Source organism: Acipenser ruthenus, chromosome 25, assembly GCF_902713425.1.
Source record: "Acipenser ruthenus chromosome 25, fAciRut3.2 maternal haplotype, whole genome shotgun sequence".
Taxonomy (NCBI): domain Eukaryota; kingdom Metazoa; phylum Chordata; class Actinopteri; order Acipenseriformes; family Acipenseridae; genus Acipenser; species Acipenser ruthenus.
This window is the reverse complement of record NC_081213.1, coordinates 22,110,482-22,128,409: the sequence shown is the minus strand read 5'-3', so window position 1 is coordinate 22,128,409 and position 17,928 is coordinate 22,110,482. Positions and strand designations below refer to the sequence as shown.

Sequence of the window (17,928 nt, the reverse complement as noted above, 5' to 3'; positions counted from 1 at the left end):
AAAAAAAAATATATATATATATATATATATATATATATATATATATATATATATATATATATATATATATATATATATACAGTACTGTGCAAAAGTTTTAGGCAGGTGTGAAAAAATGCTGTAAAGTAAGAATGCTTTCAAAAATAGACATGTTAATAGTTTATATTTATCAATTAACAAAATGCAAAGTGAGTGAACAGAAGAAAAATCTACATCAAATCAATATTTGGTGTGACCACCATTTGCCTTCAAAACATCATCATTTCTTCTAGGTACACTTGCACACAGTTTTTGAAGGAACTCGGCAGGTAGGTTGGCCCAAACATCTTGGAGAACTAACCACAGTTCTTCTGTGGATTTAGGCAGCCTCAGTTGCTTCTCTCTCTTCATGTAATCCCAGACAGACTCGATGATGTTGAGATCAGGGCTCTGTGGGGGCCATACCATCACTTCCAGGACTCCTTGTTCTTCTTTACGCTGAAGATAGTTCTTAATGACTTTCGCTGTATGTTTGGGGTCGTTGTCATGCTGCAGAATAAATTTGGGGCCAATCAGATGCCTCCCTGATGGTATTGCATGATGGATAAGTATCTGCCTGTACTTCTCAGCATTGAGGAAACCATTAATTCTGACCAAATCCCCAACTCCATTTGCAGAAATGCAGCCCCAAACTTGCAAGGAACCTCCACCATGCTGTTTCAGTTAATGATTGTGTTTCAACCTACATATTGAATTGATGATCATTAGCACCTGTTTGGTATAATTGTTTAATCATATACCTGACTATATGCCTACAAAATCCCTGACTTTGTGCAAGTGTACCTAGAAGAATTGATGCTGTTTTGAAGGCAAAGGGTGGTCACACCAAATATGGATTTGATTTAGAATTTTCTTCTGTTCACTCACTTTGCATTTAGTTAATTGATAAATATAAACTATTAACATGTCTATTTTTGAAAGCATTCTTACTTTGCAGCATTTTTTCACACCTGCCTAAAACTTTTGCACAGTACTGTGTATATATATATATATATATATATATATATATATATATATATATATATATACAGTGCCTTGCGAAAGTATTCGGCCCCCTTGAACTTTGCGACCTTTTGCCACATTTCAGGCTTCAAACATAAAGATATGAAACTGTAATTTTTTGTGAAGAATCAACAACAAGTGGGACACAATCATGAAGTGGAACGAAATTTATTGGATATTTCAAACTTTTTTAACAAATAAAAAACTGAAAAATTGGGCGTGCAAAATTATTCAGCCCCCTTAAGTTAATACTTTGTAGCGCCACCTTTTGCTGCGATTACAGCTGTAAGTCGCTTGGGGTATGTCTCTATCAGTTTTGCACATCGAGAGACTGAAATTTTTGCCCATTCCTCCTTGCAAAACAGCTCGAGCTCAGTGAGGTTGGATGGAGAGCATTTGTGAACAGCAGTTTTCAGTTCTTTCCACAGATTCTCGATTGGATTCAGGTCTGGACTTTGACTTGGCCATTCTAACACCTGGATATGTTTATTTGTGAACCATTCCATTGTAGATTTTGCTTTATGTTTTGGATCATTGTCTTGTTGGAAGACAAATCTCCGTCCCAGTCTCAGGTCTTTTGCAGACTCCATCAGGTTTTCTTCCAGAATGGTCCTGTATTTGGCTCCATCCATCTTCCCATCAATTTTAACCATCTTCCCTGTCCCTGCTGAAGAAAAGCAGGTCCAAACCATGATGCTGCCACCACCATGTTTGACAGTGGGGATGGTGTGTTCAGGGTGATGAGCTGTGTTGCTTTTACGCCAAACATAACGTTTTGCATTGTTGCCAAAAAGTTCGATTTTGGTTTCATCTGACCAGAGCACCTTCTTCCACATTTTGGTGTGTCTCCCAGGTGGCTTGTGGCAAACTGTAAACGACACTTTTTATGGATATCTTTAAGAAATGGCTTTCTTCTTGCCACTCTTCCATAAAGGCCAGATTTGTGCAGTATACGACTGATTGTTGTCCTATGGACAGAGTCTCCCACCTCAGCTGTAGATCTCTGCAGTTCATCCAGAGTGATCATGGGCCTCTTGGCTGCATCTCTGATAAGTCTTCTCCTTGTATGAGCTGAAAGTTTAGAGGGACGGCCAGGTCTTGGTAGATTTGCAGTGGTCTGATACTCCTTCCATTTCAATATTATCGCTTGCACAGTGCTCCTTGGGATGTTTAAAGCTTGGGAAATCTTTTTGTATCCAAATCCGGCTTTAAACTTCTCCACAACAGTATCTCGGACCTGCCTGGTGTGTCCCTTGTTCTTCATGATGCTCTCTGCGCTTTAAACGGACCTCTGAGACTATCACAGTGCAGGTGCATTTATACGGAGACTTGATTACACACAGGTGGATTCTATTTATCATCATTAGTCATTTAGGTCAACATTGGATCATTCAGAGATCCTCACTGAACTTCTGGAGAGAGTTTGCTGCACTGAAAGTAAAGGGGCTGAATAATTTTGCACGCCCAATTTTTCAGTTTTTTATTTGTTAAAAAAGTTTGAAATATCCAATAAATTTCATTCCACTTCATGATTGTGTCCCACTTGTTGTTGATTCTTCACAAAAAATTACAGTTTCATATCTTTATGTTTGAAGCCTGAAATGTGGCAAAAGGTCGCAAAGTTCAAGGGGGCCCGAATACTTTCGCAAGGCACTGTATATATATATATATATATATATATATATATAATCTTGATGAAAGAGGCTGACCTGCAGACCTCAATACACTCTCTCTAATATGTGCGTGTGTGTAGTAGACATGTACAGAACTATACTATATTTAGGGTTTCAGATCAAAACCTGAATATTGCAGACTTTTTGGGTGAGAGATTTCCATTGCCTCATAGTGTTGTCGGTCACTGGATGTCTTTGTTGATAAAGGTGACTCAATTTTCTTAAATCTTAAAGGGGGTGTTTATCCAGGCAAAACCTGCCAGATATAGCTGTCCAAACTGCTGTCCCATCAAACAGCTTCTAAACATAAAAGATCATCTCAACACTGACACCACAGGGTTAAAGTTCCTGAAGAAATGCAAACAACTTGCAGGCTCTTATAATTACATGCTTACTGAGTGAACATCCTGTTGAATTACAGTATTGTATTTACGGCCGTGGCAGAGTATGTGTAATACATTTACTTGCTTCTGTTCAAACAGTTTCAATTTCAGTGAACTACAAGGGAATCAAGACACTGATTTCTCTGTTATTCGCAGTCAGCCTACAGTATTCCAGTTGCTTGTTACATCCTTGTATACCTTGTACAGTAGCAAAAAATGCATCCTGTAGGTTTTATGTAACAGGGCAATTCACAAAATATTTTGTATTTATACATTCATTTGGTAATTCATATTTTACATGTACATAGCCTACTAGTAGCCTTGCAAAAGGCTGTGATCTAGACTGAACAGCAGAGGTTAAGCATTTTGATTGACAAGGGCAGATGTGCGTTGGGGTCTTTACTTGTGATTGTGTAAGCACATTACTGTACACTGAGTCACATCTGAGGTTTAAATGAATGTTTTGATCGTCTGCCCCGTGTTCCTCCTGGGTTATTATTCAAGCTACAAAGCGGAATAAAGCATAAAGAAAGTAAACAATTGGAATGGAAATTAGACCTACTTAGCAGATGCATTTGTGCTGAGAGGAATTTGTGTTTATTATGTTGCTTGTAAACTATTTAGAGAGGTGTGTTAAAATGAGTCCCCGATAGGGTCATGACTTCACTGTTTGTTTGTTAATCCAAATGAAATACTATGAATAGCAAGCCTGTCCTGCGGGAGACTGAAGATTAACTAGAGATACAAGAATACTATAAACAATTCAACCTTGGTTATCTCAACTGGTGGATAACTCGACACCTTTGCTTAATTCGACAGTCTTGGTTCCAGATTTTCTCCATATGAAATATATGCATTCTGCCTCTTAATTTTTTTTAATTCGACACCACGCTTTACTCGTAACACTTATTACTGGTGCCGAAAGGATAAAAACTATTAAAGACTAGTTGATAACTCGACACCTGAACTTCCAGAGACTCCTATCAAACCGGATAAAGCCATCACCTCCCTGGACACGGTTCAGATGTTTTTGGCTCGAAAGATGTTTTTGGCTCGAAAGAGTCTCAGCTCCTTGTCAGCAGAACTTTCAAAGCTTGTGTTTCTGCATGTGAAACAATCGACAATGCTTGATTTCTGTGTGAAACTGTAAGTTGTTTATTATCATTTTTGTTCACAGAGTTTATTCTGTATAATGTACATTTGTTAACTTTTGCTATTTAAGCTGTCAAATTAGACAGTATAAGCCAATACCTAAAAGTATAGTCAACAGTTTGTGCACAGTTTGTGGTTGGATTGTTTTCGTAAAAATAACACTGTAGTTATTTTATTAATTCTTATTTCAATTGAACTATACAAGTTGTACCGGGTTTGTACAGGACTGTGTGCTGTAATTGGTTCATTTACTGCAGTTCCTTCAACCGTTTTCATAAGGTTATTTAACTAAAAATAAACGTATAAATACTGTAGTCCTGTAAACGTGTGAGTTCTGTTACTTATATGCCATGCTCATGTGCAGCCGTGGTTAACTCGACACCTTGGATAAGTCAACACTAAATGGCATCCCTGTGTGATGTTGAGTTAACCAAGGTTGACTGTACACACACACACAGTACATGTAGTTCTCAGTGTGGCCACTGTCGACTGGCTGTGCTGTTTATGTACATTACTGTGCATTGTTGTATGTATGGTTAGGGATGCTCGCCTCCTGATATTTCTTTCTTTCAGAAATATTTCTAACTCCAGGATTAGGCTCTTTTGCTGTCAATAATTTAGGCCTTATATGGTTAGATAAAAAAAAAAGAAATCAACCAGAACACTTACTGTGGTATTTAAATGTATGATAGTCACTATACTATAGGAACAATGTTTGTATTTTTAGCATATATTGCGCAAGGAAACACTTGAGTCATTGAAATGTTCCTGTTTTTAATGACCACTTAGAATATAAAAAATATCCATTGAACATTTTCCATTTCCTAACTAATCTTATTGGTAAAATCGGATAAAATTGGTTTACACCCATAGATGAGTCAGAAGCATAAGGGAATATGACTAAATAAAGTTTTATAAAATTGAATGAAGGCTGCTTTACAGTTACTGAACCTTTTTGTTTTCCACTGGCTGTATAATGTTCACCTTACTTAAAAGTAATACAAATATTAGGTAATACAAATATTAACCTTGAAACCTCATATACTGTAAGATGCAAATGTGGCACGTCCTACTCTAGTGTATGCAACGGTATGCAAAGGAGTAACGGGATTGTTTTTTTTCTGAATATTTCTATCCCATTTACAGGCTTAATTTAGCGTATTCAAAGTGTACCTCAAGAGTTTTTAAATCATGTGTAATACATTGAAATTGGCAAAGTCATACTTGGTATACTGGCTATTCTGTTAAGGAGGAAACAAACCTAAATTCTAAGAAGTGAAACTTGTGTCTCTATAACTGTAGACGTTGCAACACTTATTTTAAAAGGTCAACAAGTCTTGCTTGTAGTCCTTTCCATGCATGGCGCAGCACACATGCTCAAGTATGTGTTTATGTTCATCAGCAGTGTTCTTAGGTAAAGAACTTTTGTTTACTGTACGTATTTGCCGCACCCTTTAAACCATGCATACACATTTATTCCCTCATTGTTAATTTTAGAATTAGTTGTATTGATGGTATGCTGTGAAAAAAGTGAATTGAAATCATATTAAATTTGAGGTACAGTAGTGGGTGTTTGGTTTCACATTGCCTATATATATATATATATATATATATATATATATATATATATATATATTTGTAATTATTTATAGTTACTCAATTTCTTTCATTAATTTCAAATGAATGGTCCTCTGCACCTGTATACTAATCCTCTGACCTCCGGTGGAGAGCTGTAGTAATTTCAGCAGGGTTATTTTTAAAACATGACACTGGGGGCTAACTCTTAGTAACCCACAGTTTACAGGGTTCAGTTGCACACCTCCTTGAAAACACTTAAAGATTGTGTTATTTCCAACCTTCCTATGTTAAGCAAGGTGCGGGCAAAGCAAAAGGAGATGGAAGTAGATTGTGGGAGTGAGTAATGTCAGTTTCCGGAGGTAATCACTCAGCAAAGGCTTAAAGCACCACTGGTAATAAAGTTCTTTCTTATGATTCAAAGCAACAGTGTAAAGACAAATCCATGAAGATTATAAGGTAGGAGACTAGCTTATGCTTTTTAACATGAACACATTTAATGTTAAAATACATATTTGAGTGGATGTGCTTTAAAATAGTTGTGGTTTTAAATGGCCTAAATGGTTCTCTAATGAAAGTTATTGTTACCTCTTTTTTGGTCTTTGCAATAATGTTGCAATCAGTGAGACAGCCAGCAGAACATGATGTTCAAAGTGTAGTATGAAATATTGTAGGCAGTGTTGATCACATTTCAGAGGAGGCTTGTGCTCATATTTAGTTTATTAACAGACACATTCATTCCAGGACAAACACCTGTCGATCTAAACAGCAGCAGATCATATTTTTATAGACCTCTTACCCTTTGTTAATTATTAAAACAGTAGCAGTATTTAGCCGGTGTTTTGTGACAATACTCTATGCTGCCATTGAAATTCTAACAGATGAAACACTGGAATCACTCAAGAAACAATTAGCCTGTTTGCTTGTACTGTATCTTGTTGTCATGGGAGTAATATTGAACTGATAAGAGATGAGTCTTGATGGACTGAATATCTTCCAGTCTCCAGCGTTTCACATGCTCTGTAGAACGTACAGTATTACCGGTGATGTGTAGATACATCTTCATAGGATTTGGAAGCCAGTTGCTCAAAATGAGATTCATCCAAGAGGAAGACAAAGAAGTTTCTGTCTTTATGCATGCTGGTCTTTCACTGTTTTTTTTTTTTTAAGGAACACCAGCCTTTGTATAATTATTATTATTATTATTATTATTTATTTCTTAGCAGACGCCCTTATCCAGGGCGACTTACAATCGCAAGCAAATACAAATACATTCAAGTGTTACAATATAAGTCATACAATAAGAACAAGAAATACAATAATTCTCAAGTGTGACAAATCACAATTCAATAATACAGCAGATAATAGTGAAAGTTACATCAGGATATGATTAAATAGTGATAGTTACATCAGGATATGATTAAGTACAAAATACTACAGATTAAACACTTGGCAGATTACAATATTCTGAGGTACAGGATTAAATGCAGTAAAATAGGGGGCAGATAAGAGCAAAATAAAGCATATTTAAATGAAGGGTGATAGTGTCCCAGGATACAACAGAGGAGTTCTACAGGTGCTGTTTGAAGAGGTGAGTCTTAAGGAGGCGCCGGAATGTGGTCAGGGACTGGGCAGTCCTGACATCTGTAGGAAGGTCGTTCCACCACTGCGGAGCAAGGGTGGAGAAGGAGCGGGCTCGGCAGGCAGGGGAGCGTAGCGGAGGTAGAGCCAGTCTTCTAGTGCAGGCGGAGCGGAGAGGTCGAGTGGGGGTGTAGGGAGAGATGAGGGTCTGGAGGTAATGATGGTTATGTAAGCTTTACCTTGCTACAACTTTCACCTGGACTTTGCAGTAAACAGGATATTGTTTTAGTGTGAAATACTGTGCATTGAATAAACAGTATATGTATTTATTTTTTGGCGTGGATAGCGATTTTCATGACCTCTAGTTAGCGTTATTTGATGTTTAAACTTTTTCAGTGCTAGTTCACCAAATATTGTATTCAGTATATCTATAATACTTGCTAACTGATACACAAATGCTTTTTTACTCAATACTATTTTGTTGGTTTTCAAATATACTATTCTCTTTATGAAATACAACAGATATTTAGAAAAATCTTTTTACAGAACATTTTAAATGCAGCTTTGTTTTAATTATTGTTTTAGAGCTTCTGCTTAAGGGAGATTAGCTTAATTAGTGTAGATCACATGATTTGTGTTGGATGTAATTTGTTTACTTGGTGGAAATGGCCCAACTAGGGGAGAGGTCAAAGTTGACCAGCTAACAAAAAACACATAATTGGTCCTATATATGTCTGTCTTTTGTACATTTATAACCTTGTCTCTTACACATTAACAGATACAAGATGTGTAATTGTTATTAAAACCTAGCTGCTTTCCATTTAGGGTGCACAACTGAAGAAAAAGGTGAACTCATAGAGAGCAAATTTACAAATTAAGTACACTTTATTAGAAAAGTAGGGAAGACAGTGTTGTACAAAACAAAGTTAAGCAGACAAATGTGTACTGGTAGACAAATATTTCAACAAGTGCCTTCATCTGTGTACACTCATTAAAGAACTAGCCAAAACTAAGTAAGTTCTTTATCTTATAATTCAGAAATATTTTAAGTGGATGACAATTGTAATTGCTTGTAAAATGCACAGCATTTGTAGACATGCAACGCTGCCTTTTTAAATATGTTCAATGCACAAAAAACATGTGACATCTTAAGTCTAAAACAGATGAGCAAGCAGCATTATTGCATTCTCAAAAATAAGTACCTACAGTGTTCTAGAATCTTGAAGACAGGTGCATAGAAGAGTGAGAAATTGGAAAGTGTTCCACTGGATCATTTTGTATGTTTTGAATGCTGTTATGCAAGGACCAGAGGAAAAAAAGAAGCGATTTTAAAGCAATGAAGGGCTGCTTACACTACTTACTTCCACAGTAAGTAGATATTGTTGGCTGACCTGCCATGTGTTACATATGTGGCTGGTAACTGACATCTTTTAAATGCAGGACAACAAAAAGGGTTTGTCAAAACTAGGGGCCCAATTCAATTTAACTGGGAAAATTGCTTTAGGAAAATAATCACACTCATGCAATACACAAAAAATGTGGAGTACTATTTATTTTGGTTCATGACATAAAACTAAACATTAATTTATATGTTTATAAAAAGCTGTTCACAGCCAGAATTCAATTCAGTTGGGATACTGTATAGTTAATGAATGCAAAGGATTAATAAAAAAAGAAGTTTGTTTTAGAGGCTTTGTCAAATTTACACATTTTGCTGTCAGTTTATTTTCACTGCTTATGTTTTTTCTGTAATAGGTTACATTTATGTCTTTTGTTGCTGGTGGCATTGTTCCAAGATAAAGCCACATAGTTTTTTTGCTGTCAGTTCAAGATTGAGATAAGATTTCTTTGCAAGTGAAGGTGACATTGAAGCAGGGCTCAACGCTAACCTTTTTTTCTTAGGCACACATGTGAGCCCAAGTAAAAAATAAAAGTAGGAGCACAATTTAGCAAAATTAAGTGCACTAACTTTAATTTGCTGTTTTTTTCCCTTTTTTACATAGCACTTTAGAGTTTAATATGTTTTCATTAACAAATATAATAGACAATATTTTTTTCCAATTCAAATGTTCTTTCTTTTAAGCTTTTTACAAAAACATAAAGTCTCTTCAATTATCATTCATTTCCATTAGAGGTTTTTTGTTTTTTAATCATCAACAGAAACAATTTCTTTGGATTTCTGCAGTGAATTAATTACAAGGTTATAATTGCATCAAGGGGTTCTGGTGAATGCATCATAAACCACAAGAGCAAAGTCTGAAATTATAACTTAAAGTAATTCACTGCAGTCCCGTTTGTCATTTTTTATAACATATGGATTCCATGAATTTTGTTAAAATTAATAGGTTTTTAATTCTAAAACACAGTAAAGCATCACATATGAATTGCTGTCAATCAATGTGGAGATTGCTGCTTTTTTAAATAGCGGTCTACATTTCTACATTCTACATTTCTCACAGTTCCTGTCTCAAGTCCCGCCTACTTGTTGTAGGTATGTTTCATAAGGTTTATATTGAAGGCCGTTTTCTTTGTTGTGTTTTTCTTTTGTGGTCTCCAATGAATCTCTCTAGCTTATTGTGTAGTGTGGTTTTAAAATGGGACAATATTTTCAAATAAAAATGACAGTCACCAGTTTAACGGATCTACATAGAATTCTAAGAAAAGTAGTTGGGACAGTCTTATTAATGTGGCGATGTGTCGTCACATCGCATAATTATGACTTTTACAGAACGCTGATGAAGCACACATCGTTACAGGCACTTACCGGTAACAGCAGAGCCTTTCTAGGAATAGAAATAATGAAACCATGGACAACAATCCAAGCTACACACAGTGATAAAAATACCGGTGTGAGATACAACTTATACGGAAAACAAGTTTTTTGTTTTTCAGATCCATTTGTATTTGTAGCTGACAGAATTTGTATTTCTGATCAGTTTTCAACATTGTGAAAGCAGTTGTCGCACACGTGTTCCTACAACAAAATTGTCGCACCAACTACTTTTTTTTTGTTGTTTCATGTGACCAAATCGGGCGCACCTTAGAGACTTGCATTGAATCAGGAAGAAGCATCACTCCCTCTAGTGTTGCGTGCTAGTATGTATCTCTGCAGATAATATGAAATACTGTATTCTATTTCCTACCTTTAGAAAGAAATACACTGGGGACATGTGTTTATGTGTCAAATGTTATAATGAAAACTTTTTTGGATGTTAGTGTTTTTTTCCAAACTGAATAAATCACCCTGCGGGAGTGTTTATTATACAGTACCACTCGTGCATTTGATGTAGAACTAATCTTCCATATACATTATTATTATTATTTATTTCTTAGCAGACACCCTTATCCAGGGTGACTTACAATTGTTACAAGATATCACATTATACATTATTTCACATATCACATTATTTTACATACAATTACCCATTTATACAGTTGGGTTTTTATTGGAGCAATCTAGGTAAAGTACCTTGCTCAAGGGTACAACAGCAGTGTCCCCCACTGGGGATTGAACCCACAACCCTCCGGTCAAGAGTCCAGAGCCCTAACCACTACTCCACACTGCTGCCCATCTCTGGATCCTGGCTGCCACCCAAAAAAACTCAGATTCTAAAAGTGTCGCTTGATGGAAACATGGTGAAATAACCTGGAGTGGAGAAACCAGCAAGAAATGACAGCAACAGTATCTCCTGTATATATTGAACGTGAATGTAAGGCCTCAGAGGTCAAAGAGATTCTACCTGGTTGTGCTTACAGTTGTCCCTAGCAGCTGTGAACTCCATGTTCCAGTGAAGTGTTTTATGGCTGCATTGCTTGTTTACACCTTTCAGAAGCTGGCGTCGTTCCCAACAATACACAAATAACTTTCAAAAGAGATACAGCAATATTCCTCTTGAGTGGTTATCAACACAGCCGGGGAAATACAGCATAATGTTTTGATATGTATATTACAGTATAATACATATTGTTTCTCCTGTCTGGAATAAGGTTTGCAGTGACATCTGTTTTTCACTCTTCCAAAAGGTTATTTTTCTATCACCCAGCTTGGGCAGAAGAGTGTTAAAGATAACATAACATTGTTTTATTTCTTCTGCTGTACTTGCCTTGCATTTCTGTATGTGCATTTGTATGTATAGCCTTGCCCTGTCTGTAATTGTGCAGTACAGCTTTACCATTCACAGGAAATGTTTGTCCCTTCTTCTTGAGCAATATGAATCAAAAGCACCAATTCATTACAGAACATGCATTTAGTCTATAACAGTTGATCAAACTGCTAAGGCTTTTAAAGGATTTGTCCAATAAACAAGACACAGTACATCCAGGTTAATATTAAGTTTACAGTACATACTTGACTGGAGTAATCAGTATTTGCTTTAGGAAGGAAGCAGTAAGAACAGCTTATATTTTATATGTGCTGAAAAAAGTGGGTCACTATTTAATTGTCAGAATGTAAAACTGAATGGTTTAATAAATGTAGAGGTGTTTCTTTTGGATATAAATACTCCGCTAGAGTACACAAAGCAGTTCTTAATATTATCCAAAGGAAACTATATGATGTAGCTGGCAGGACATCCATTTTCAATTAATACCCAAGAAAGTTCTTTGTTGAAAAAATGGAAAGCAGTGGCAGTTGTTTTTTCTAAGGGTATAAATAAAGATACATGTCATAGTTGTAATGGTGATTACATTAAACATGTGAGTTATTGATAATTGTATTACAAAAGAAGCTTGAATCAGTAAAAGCAACATTGGTTATACCTGTACAAGCTCATTTTATACATGAAACTGTATGAATAGTTCTGCTGTCTTGTTGTTCAATGTAGAGGTTGTACTGTGCTGTATTGTTTCTCAGGTAGGTGCTGGATTAAACAGATCTGCTGTTTCAGACATAGGCTAGGGCACCGGCATTCATGACACTAAGCTGTGTGTGGATTGGAGTTGCCAGGCCCTTATCAGGAGCCTCCCCCAGTGACACATGCACAGCTCGAGCTGAGTTTGACTTTCACTCTCCTCCAAGGGCTTGCAGAACACCTTTAAGAAAAAGATGGAGGCTCTTGGAATACAAATGTTCAGACCATGCTCCTTTCAAAGCTACTACCTGTAAGTACCTATTATTGTAGAACAGTTTGTGTAAATACATTATAGACCTGGACTGATTGTGTATCCTCCTAGCCTTGAGAGGTTTCAGTATATTCAGGTTTAAATGTGGGAATCATTTTATTATCTGTTACTAATTTGTAAAAACTGCTACTGTATAAGCCATTATGAAAGTAAGTGTGGCTTCTTTGCATTCAGTGTGCACCTGCTGATACTAATATACCAGTAATTAATGTCAAAATGCAGCAACATACATATACAAATATCAGTAATGATGGACATTAAACATATTACAACAAACTATTTGGAGTTCATATTTTAAATGAAAAGTCTTTACTCACCTAACTTATTATTAATTTTGCATTAAAAGGCTGATATACTTTTTATACTTTTCAATTTTACTTGGAGCAACCTACCATTTAGACATAACATCATACTATTACTATAACAAATGCAAATTATAATATAGAACGTTTGTAATATTTTACTACACTTATGTACTATTTTTTATTTTACGGAACAATTCAGTGACCTTTACAGTTGATAACTACATCCATTCACAACTCCGCTGCTGCTAAGTAAGAACAATGCTAAGGCTTTATGTATTGCTGGTCTGAAGTATGGGCATTGAAGCGAGTCAGCATTATGGGGTCTTATTAAGTCGAGACTCATGCTAGAGCCACCTCCAGAGCTGATTAATTATTTACTGAAGTGTTCTTGGGCCATGAGAGAGGTTTTGGTTGAACTGAAATAGCATTGTGTTTAGTAGCAGTTTCCCAGCTTGTGGAGGTGTACACAGAAAGATCCATACAATACAGCTTTTTCTATTTTTAGATCTTCCATTGTACTGCCGAAGAAAATTGCTTGCTAAAATAGGATGACGTTGACTATTATGTAAATGACTGCAAATGGGAAATGGTCAAATATTTACTGTACTTATCCTGTTATTGGACATGCATGTAAGAGGCTAATATGTTTATTACTGTACTCTCTGTAAATAAAAAAAAAAAAAATGTATTTTTTTTTTTTTTTAATTTATTTTGTAATCATTATTTTAATTAACTTTATAATGGACATTTTGGAAATGAAGAAGTGTGATGTCATTGGGAATAGGCAGTAATGTTACAGCATATCTCACTGCTGGTTTACTTTAACAAAATGCAGGTCCAGTTCAATTATAGAATGTCTATCTAAAATGAAAAAAACATTACTAGGTGCATGCTGTTTTGGATAACAGTAATCAGGTGCTGACAGTAAACTCTGTTCTTCATGTGCCTACTGAATCACAGTGGGTTCAGACCTAACGTCACCATATCCAACCAACATCCAAAAAGTGCAAATCATTTCTAGAACTTGAGCCTGCCTATATAGGGAGCAGGTTATTATCTTGACTGGGGTTTGAAAAGTGGAAGCTGCCGTACTTGCACATGTTTTTCTATTTATATGAAAAAAGAAAACAACACTTATCCAGTTGTGATGACACTTGGTTTATAGGTTATTTGGTAGTAGCGAATTGTGGGGATACTGTATATGGAGGTGCCTTTTCGGCTGTCCGTATCACACCTTTTCACTTATGTTGAGAACACAAAATGTTATTCCACATACAGTGCTGTAAATCAACAGTTTTAATGCTACTAACAATGCATTTCCTTACATAATGACACCATTTTTCATGAAACTATGAATTGTCATTTCTTATTCTATACTAATCTATACATGCTGTCGATGCATGTCATAGTCATCAGCTGTTTTGTCATACTGACAGCTTTTGTTTTAATTTACAAGCTTTGGCAGGGCTTGTATGTTACTGACTTACTTGTGTAAACATGACAGTGCATGAGCAGTTGCACTATCACAGTCTATTATCAATACATGGATGCATTTATACACATTTATACTTTACTAAGTGTACAATAATAATGTCACAGAAGATCAAAAGTGCATTACTAAGTTTAGACTTGGCAGGCAGAGAGACAGACCGTGCCAGTTTTTTTCCTTGATAATATGTAATCATCTACTATACATGTGTAAGAATACAGAGTGCTGTTTAACGGACAAATTACTGAAAGAAGAGATGAAATAAAAAAAGGCAGTAGCAAGCAGGATTTTACCGAATATAATGAAAAATATATTTATCAACGTCGCTCTGTGTTTATGTTGCTGTCATGGCCACTCAGAATGCACATAGCTAAATTAGTGGGGTTATGGTGGAACAAAAGCTCATTATGTCATACTGAATTCCTTTGATTGATCAAATTAAATACAATAGCAGGATAAGGAACTATCTCATACACGTGTTAAGAAATGTAAAATGGGATTTTTATTGTACTCTGCTTTTTTTTTTAGGAGTGTATCTATGTAACCACAGTCATTGGCATTGTCAGATAGTCACCTTTTAAATAAAATTTAAAAAACCATCTAGAAAAGATTGTGTGACACTCCAAAGAAGGCATTTCATTATATTTTGGAAAGGATTATTATTTTAAAAAGGTACTGTTTGTCTAGCTAAATTACCTTCATGCAACAATCTAACCTAACTGCTTCTTCTTTTCATTTTCATATTGAAGCTGCAATGCCATGTGCAACAGTTAAAACAAATAGCAGTGCAACCTTTAACTAGTGTTCATGTGTATTAATGCAATGATCTAATAGTCTGTCAACACCCTATAATATTAGAAGAGCAGACGGCTACACAATGTGTGACGTATGTCCTCAGTCAGGACATTTGTGCATGCAGAAAATTCATTGTTCTGGTCATCTCGTTACAAAAAGGATATTGCTGCTCTAGAAAGAGTGCAAAGAAGAGCGACCAGAATTATCCCGGGTTTAAAAGGCATGTCGTATGCAGACAGGCTAAAAGAATTGAATCTATTCAGTCTTGAACAAAGAAGACTACGCAGCGATCTGATTCAAGCATTCAAAATTGCAAAAGGTATTGACAATGTCGACCCAGTGGACTTTTTCGACCTGAAAAAAGAAACAAGGACCAGGGGTCACAAATGGAGATTAGATAAAGGGGCATTCAGAACAGAAAATAGGAGGCACTTTTTTACACAGAGAATTGTGAGCGTCTGGAACCAACTCCCCAGTAATGTTGTAAGCTGCTTGATGAGATTCTGGGATCAATAAGCTACTAACAACCAAATGAGCAAGATGGGCCGAATGGCCTCCTCTCGTTTATTATCTTTTCTAAGGGGTACCAACAAATGTGTCCAGGCCATTTTAGAATATCTTTGTAGAATAAGCAATAATTCATCTCTTTTCACAGCTTCATTGCTTTATTCTATGACATACCAAAGGCATGCAAGTATACATGATAAAATAGCTTTTAATTTCTTCACTTTTCAGGAGGAATGAAGCATTATTTCAATGAGCTGTAAGGGTACCAACAAATTTGAGCACGTCTGTGTGTGTGTATATATATATATATATATATATATATATATATATATATATATATATATGTATATGTATATGTATGTATACACACACACACACACACAGAAATCCTGTCCCTAATCCCTAAAATAAACCTAGTCATACATTTAGACAAAGTCTCAATGTTATAATGGGAAAATACACTGAAAAGACTTGGTTTTTGCTATGACTATATATATTATAATTAAGTGTTAAGAAGTGTTGGATATATAATATATTGTTTTATAAGTAATGTGAGTTATTCCTGTAAGAAGAACATATGCCAACATACTTTTTGTCAGGCTGAAGCATAATTTTTATTGAAATAATGAATCAACATTTTATTATCTCTCCACTGCAACTTTCAACAAAACTATCAGAACAAAGCGAACTGTATGTTTAAGAGCTGTTGACATTGCTAAATATTCCTTGGCATCTGCTTACTTGAAATAAGGCTTAAATTATTGTATAGAAATCCCAATGCCAAGTGATTGTCTTGGAGTAAGGCTGTATTTGACTTGAGCAGCTAATTAGTGCGATTATTCCACAGCTGCGCTGGCTCAAAGGTTTTCTCTTGTTTTATCAAAAGGATCACTCACTCTGGGAATGCGCTGAATAGACAGGTCCTGCAGAGCAAGACAGTCTTGATCCTGGGAAAAGAAGATTTTCCTGGCAAATAATAAGCTATATATAATACAGTACAACAAATGTATGTAAGAACATATAGAAATACACTTTCATTATGCACAGTAATTATTTTATTTATAAGTGGAACACTAATGGATACAAATTAGGAACATTTTACTTTAGTACCAAAATATCCTATACTGAAAAAAAAAAATGTAGGGTTAGCATCAGTAGCTCTGATGTTGTTTACAATCAAAAAAGTATTTTGATTGAGGTGTTGAAGTCCACTGAAAAAAGTAATGTTTATTGTGTAACGGATGTCAATCAGTGTACTTCGGGTGTAATTGAGTTTTCAGTTCTGAAGGAACAGGAACATGCAACAAAAGTTCACCAAGTAGTCTCCGCATCAGTTTACTCAAACATTTCCTCACCTTTCTGAAATTAGGGACAACAGGTCAGATGGGAATGCTAAATAAAATACTGTTAATGCGCTCCTTTCCCTTCTTGGTTTGCCTGCAGTAATTCGTCAGAGCAGCCGGGATCCTCCAAACCCCCGTTAAGCTCCTCCACTATGACGTCACGGATCCTGCTACGGCAGCAGCTCATGCGTGAGCAAATGCAAGAGCAGGAGCGTCGAGAACAGAGGCAGAAGCAGCAAGCGGCACAGTACATGCAGCAGAGAACCCCAAGCAGTCAGACAGCAGCCATCAACGTCAGTGTCCCCACCAGCCTGCCCACAGCAACACCGGTACCCATGGAGGTCCTCAAGGTAAACTGCCTTATCTTCTCATGCTTTCACATTTACCTTTTCACAGCATCACTGCTCTGATTGGAGGTATGCTGAACACCTGGAGCAATTATTATTATTATTATTATTATTATTATTATTATTTATTTCTTAGCATACACTCTTATTCGTAAACAAAAATACATTTCAAGAATCACAGTATTACTTAATAATTAATAATTATTATAGTTCTTTTTTATTGCCAAATTGAAAATGAACTGTGTTAAAATCCTCTAGGGATTATCTTTTGAAAGAGAATTCCTGTTTTATGCATGCTGTGTTTCCAGCCTTTTGCCATTAGCCATGTTTAATCCTATTTGCTCAACTACATTGACCTCTTTTAGAAGCTTTGATTCCTTGTTCATCTGGAGACTAGAAACTCTTGGAAATATTTATGTGCCATAGGAGATAGTGTGATAATTACTCCGAAAAAGAATATGCTTCTAAGAATAGACATGGCTCACACAATTTGGTAAGGATTACTTTATAAAAGTCTTTCATTTTTGCATTGTTTGATCAAATAACATTTAGAAACTCATTGAATTTCTGTGCAGTATAGTTCTTTGTTTGGTGATTTAGACTGCTGGTATTTTGA

General features: G+C 35.9%; 1 protein-coding gene across 18 annotated transcripts in view; it reads left to right on the top strand.

The window, feature by feature from the left end:
• The window catches only part of LOC117414056 (microphthalmia-associated transcription factor), a 48,610-nt gene that overhangs the window by 11,910 nt on the left and 18,772 nt on the right, over positions 1 to 17,928 (top strand). For 12 of the 18 annotated variants that reach the window (XM_058999973.1, XM_058999974.1, XM_058999971.1 and 9 more), the window contains exon 2: positions 17,066 to 17,315. In XM_058999973.1, the coding sequence (XP_058855956.1) occupies positions 17,066 to 17,315 (250 nt within the window). Of the gene's footprint in view, positions 1 to 6,118; positions 6,284 to 12,422; positions 12,506 to 17,065; positions 17,316 to 17,928 lie in introns of those variants that run through there. The other 6 variants (XM_058999968.1, XM_058999980.1, XM_058999967.1 and 3 more) reach the window with 5 other exon arrangements.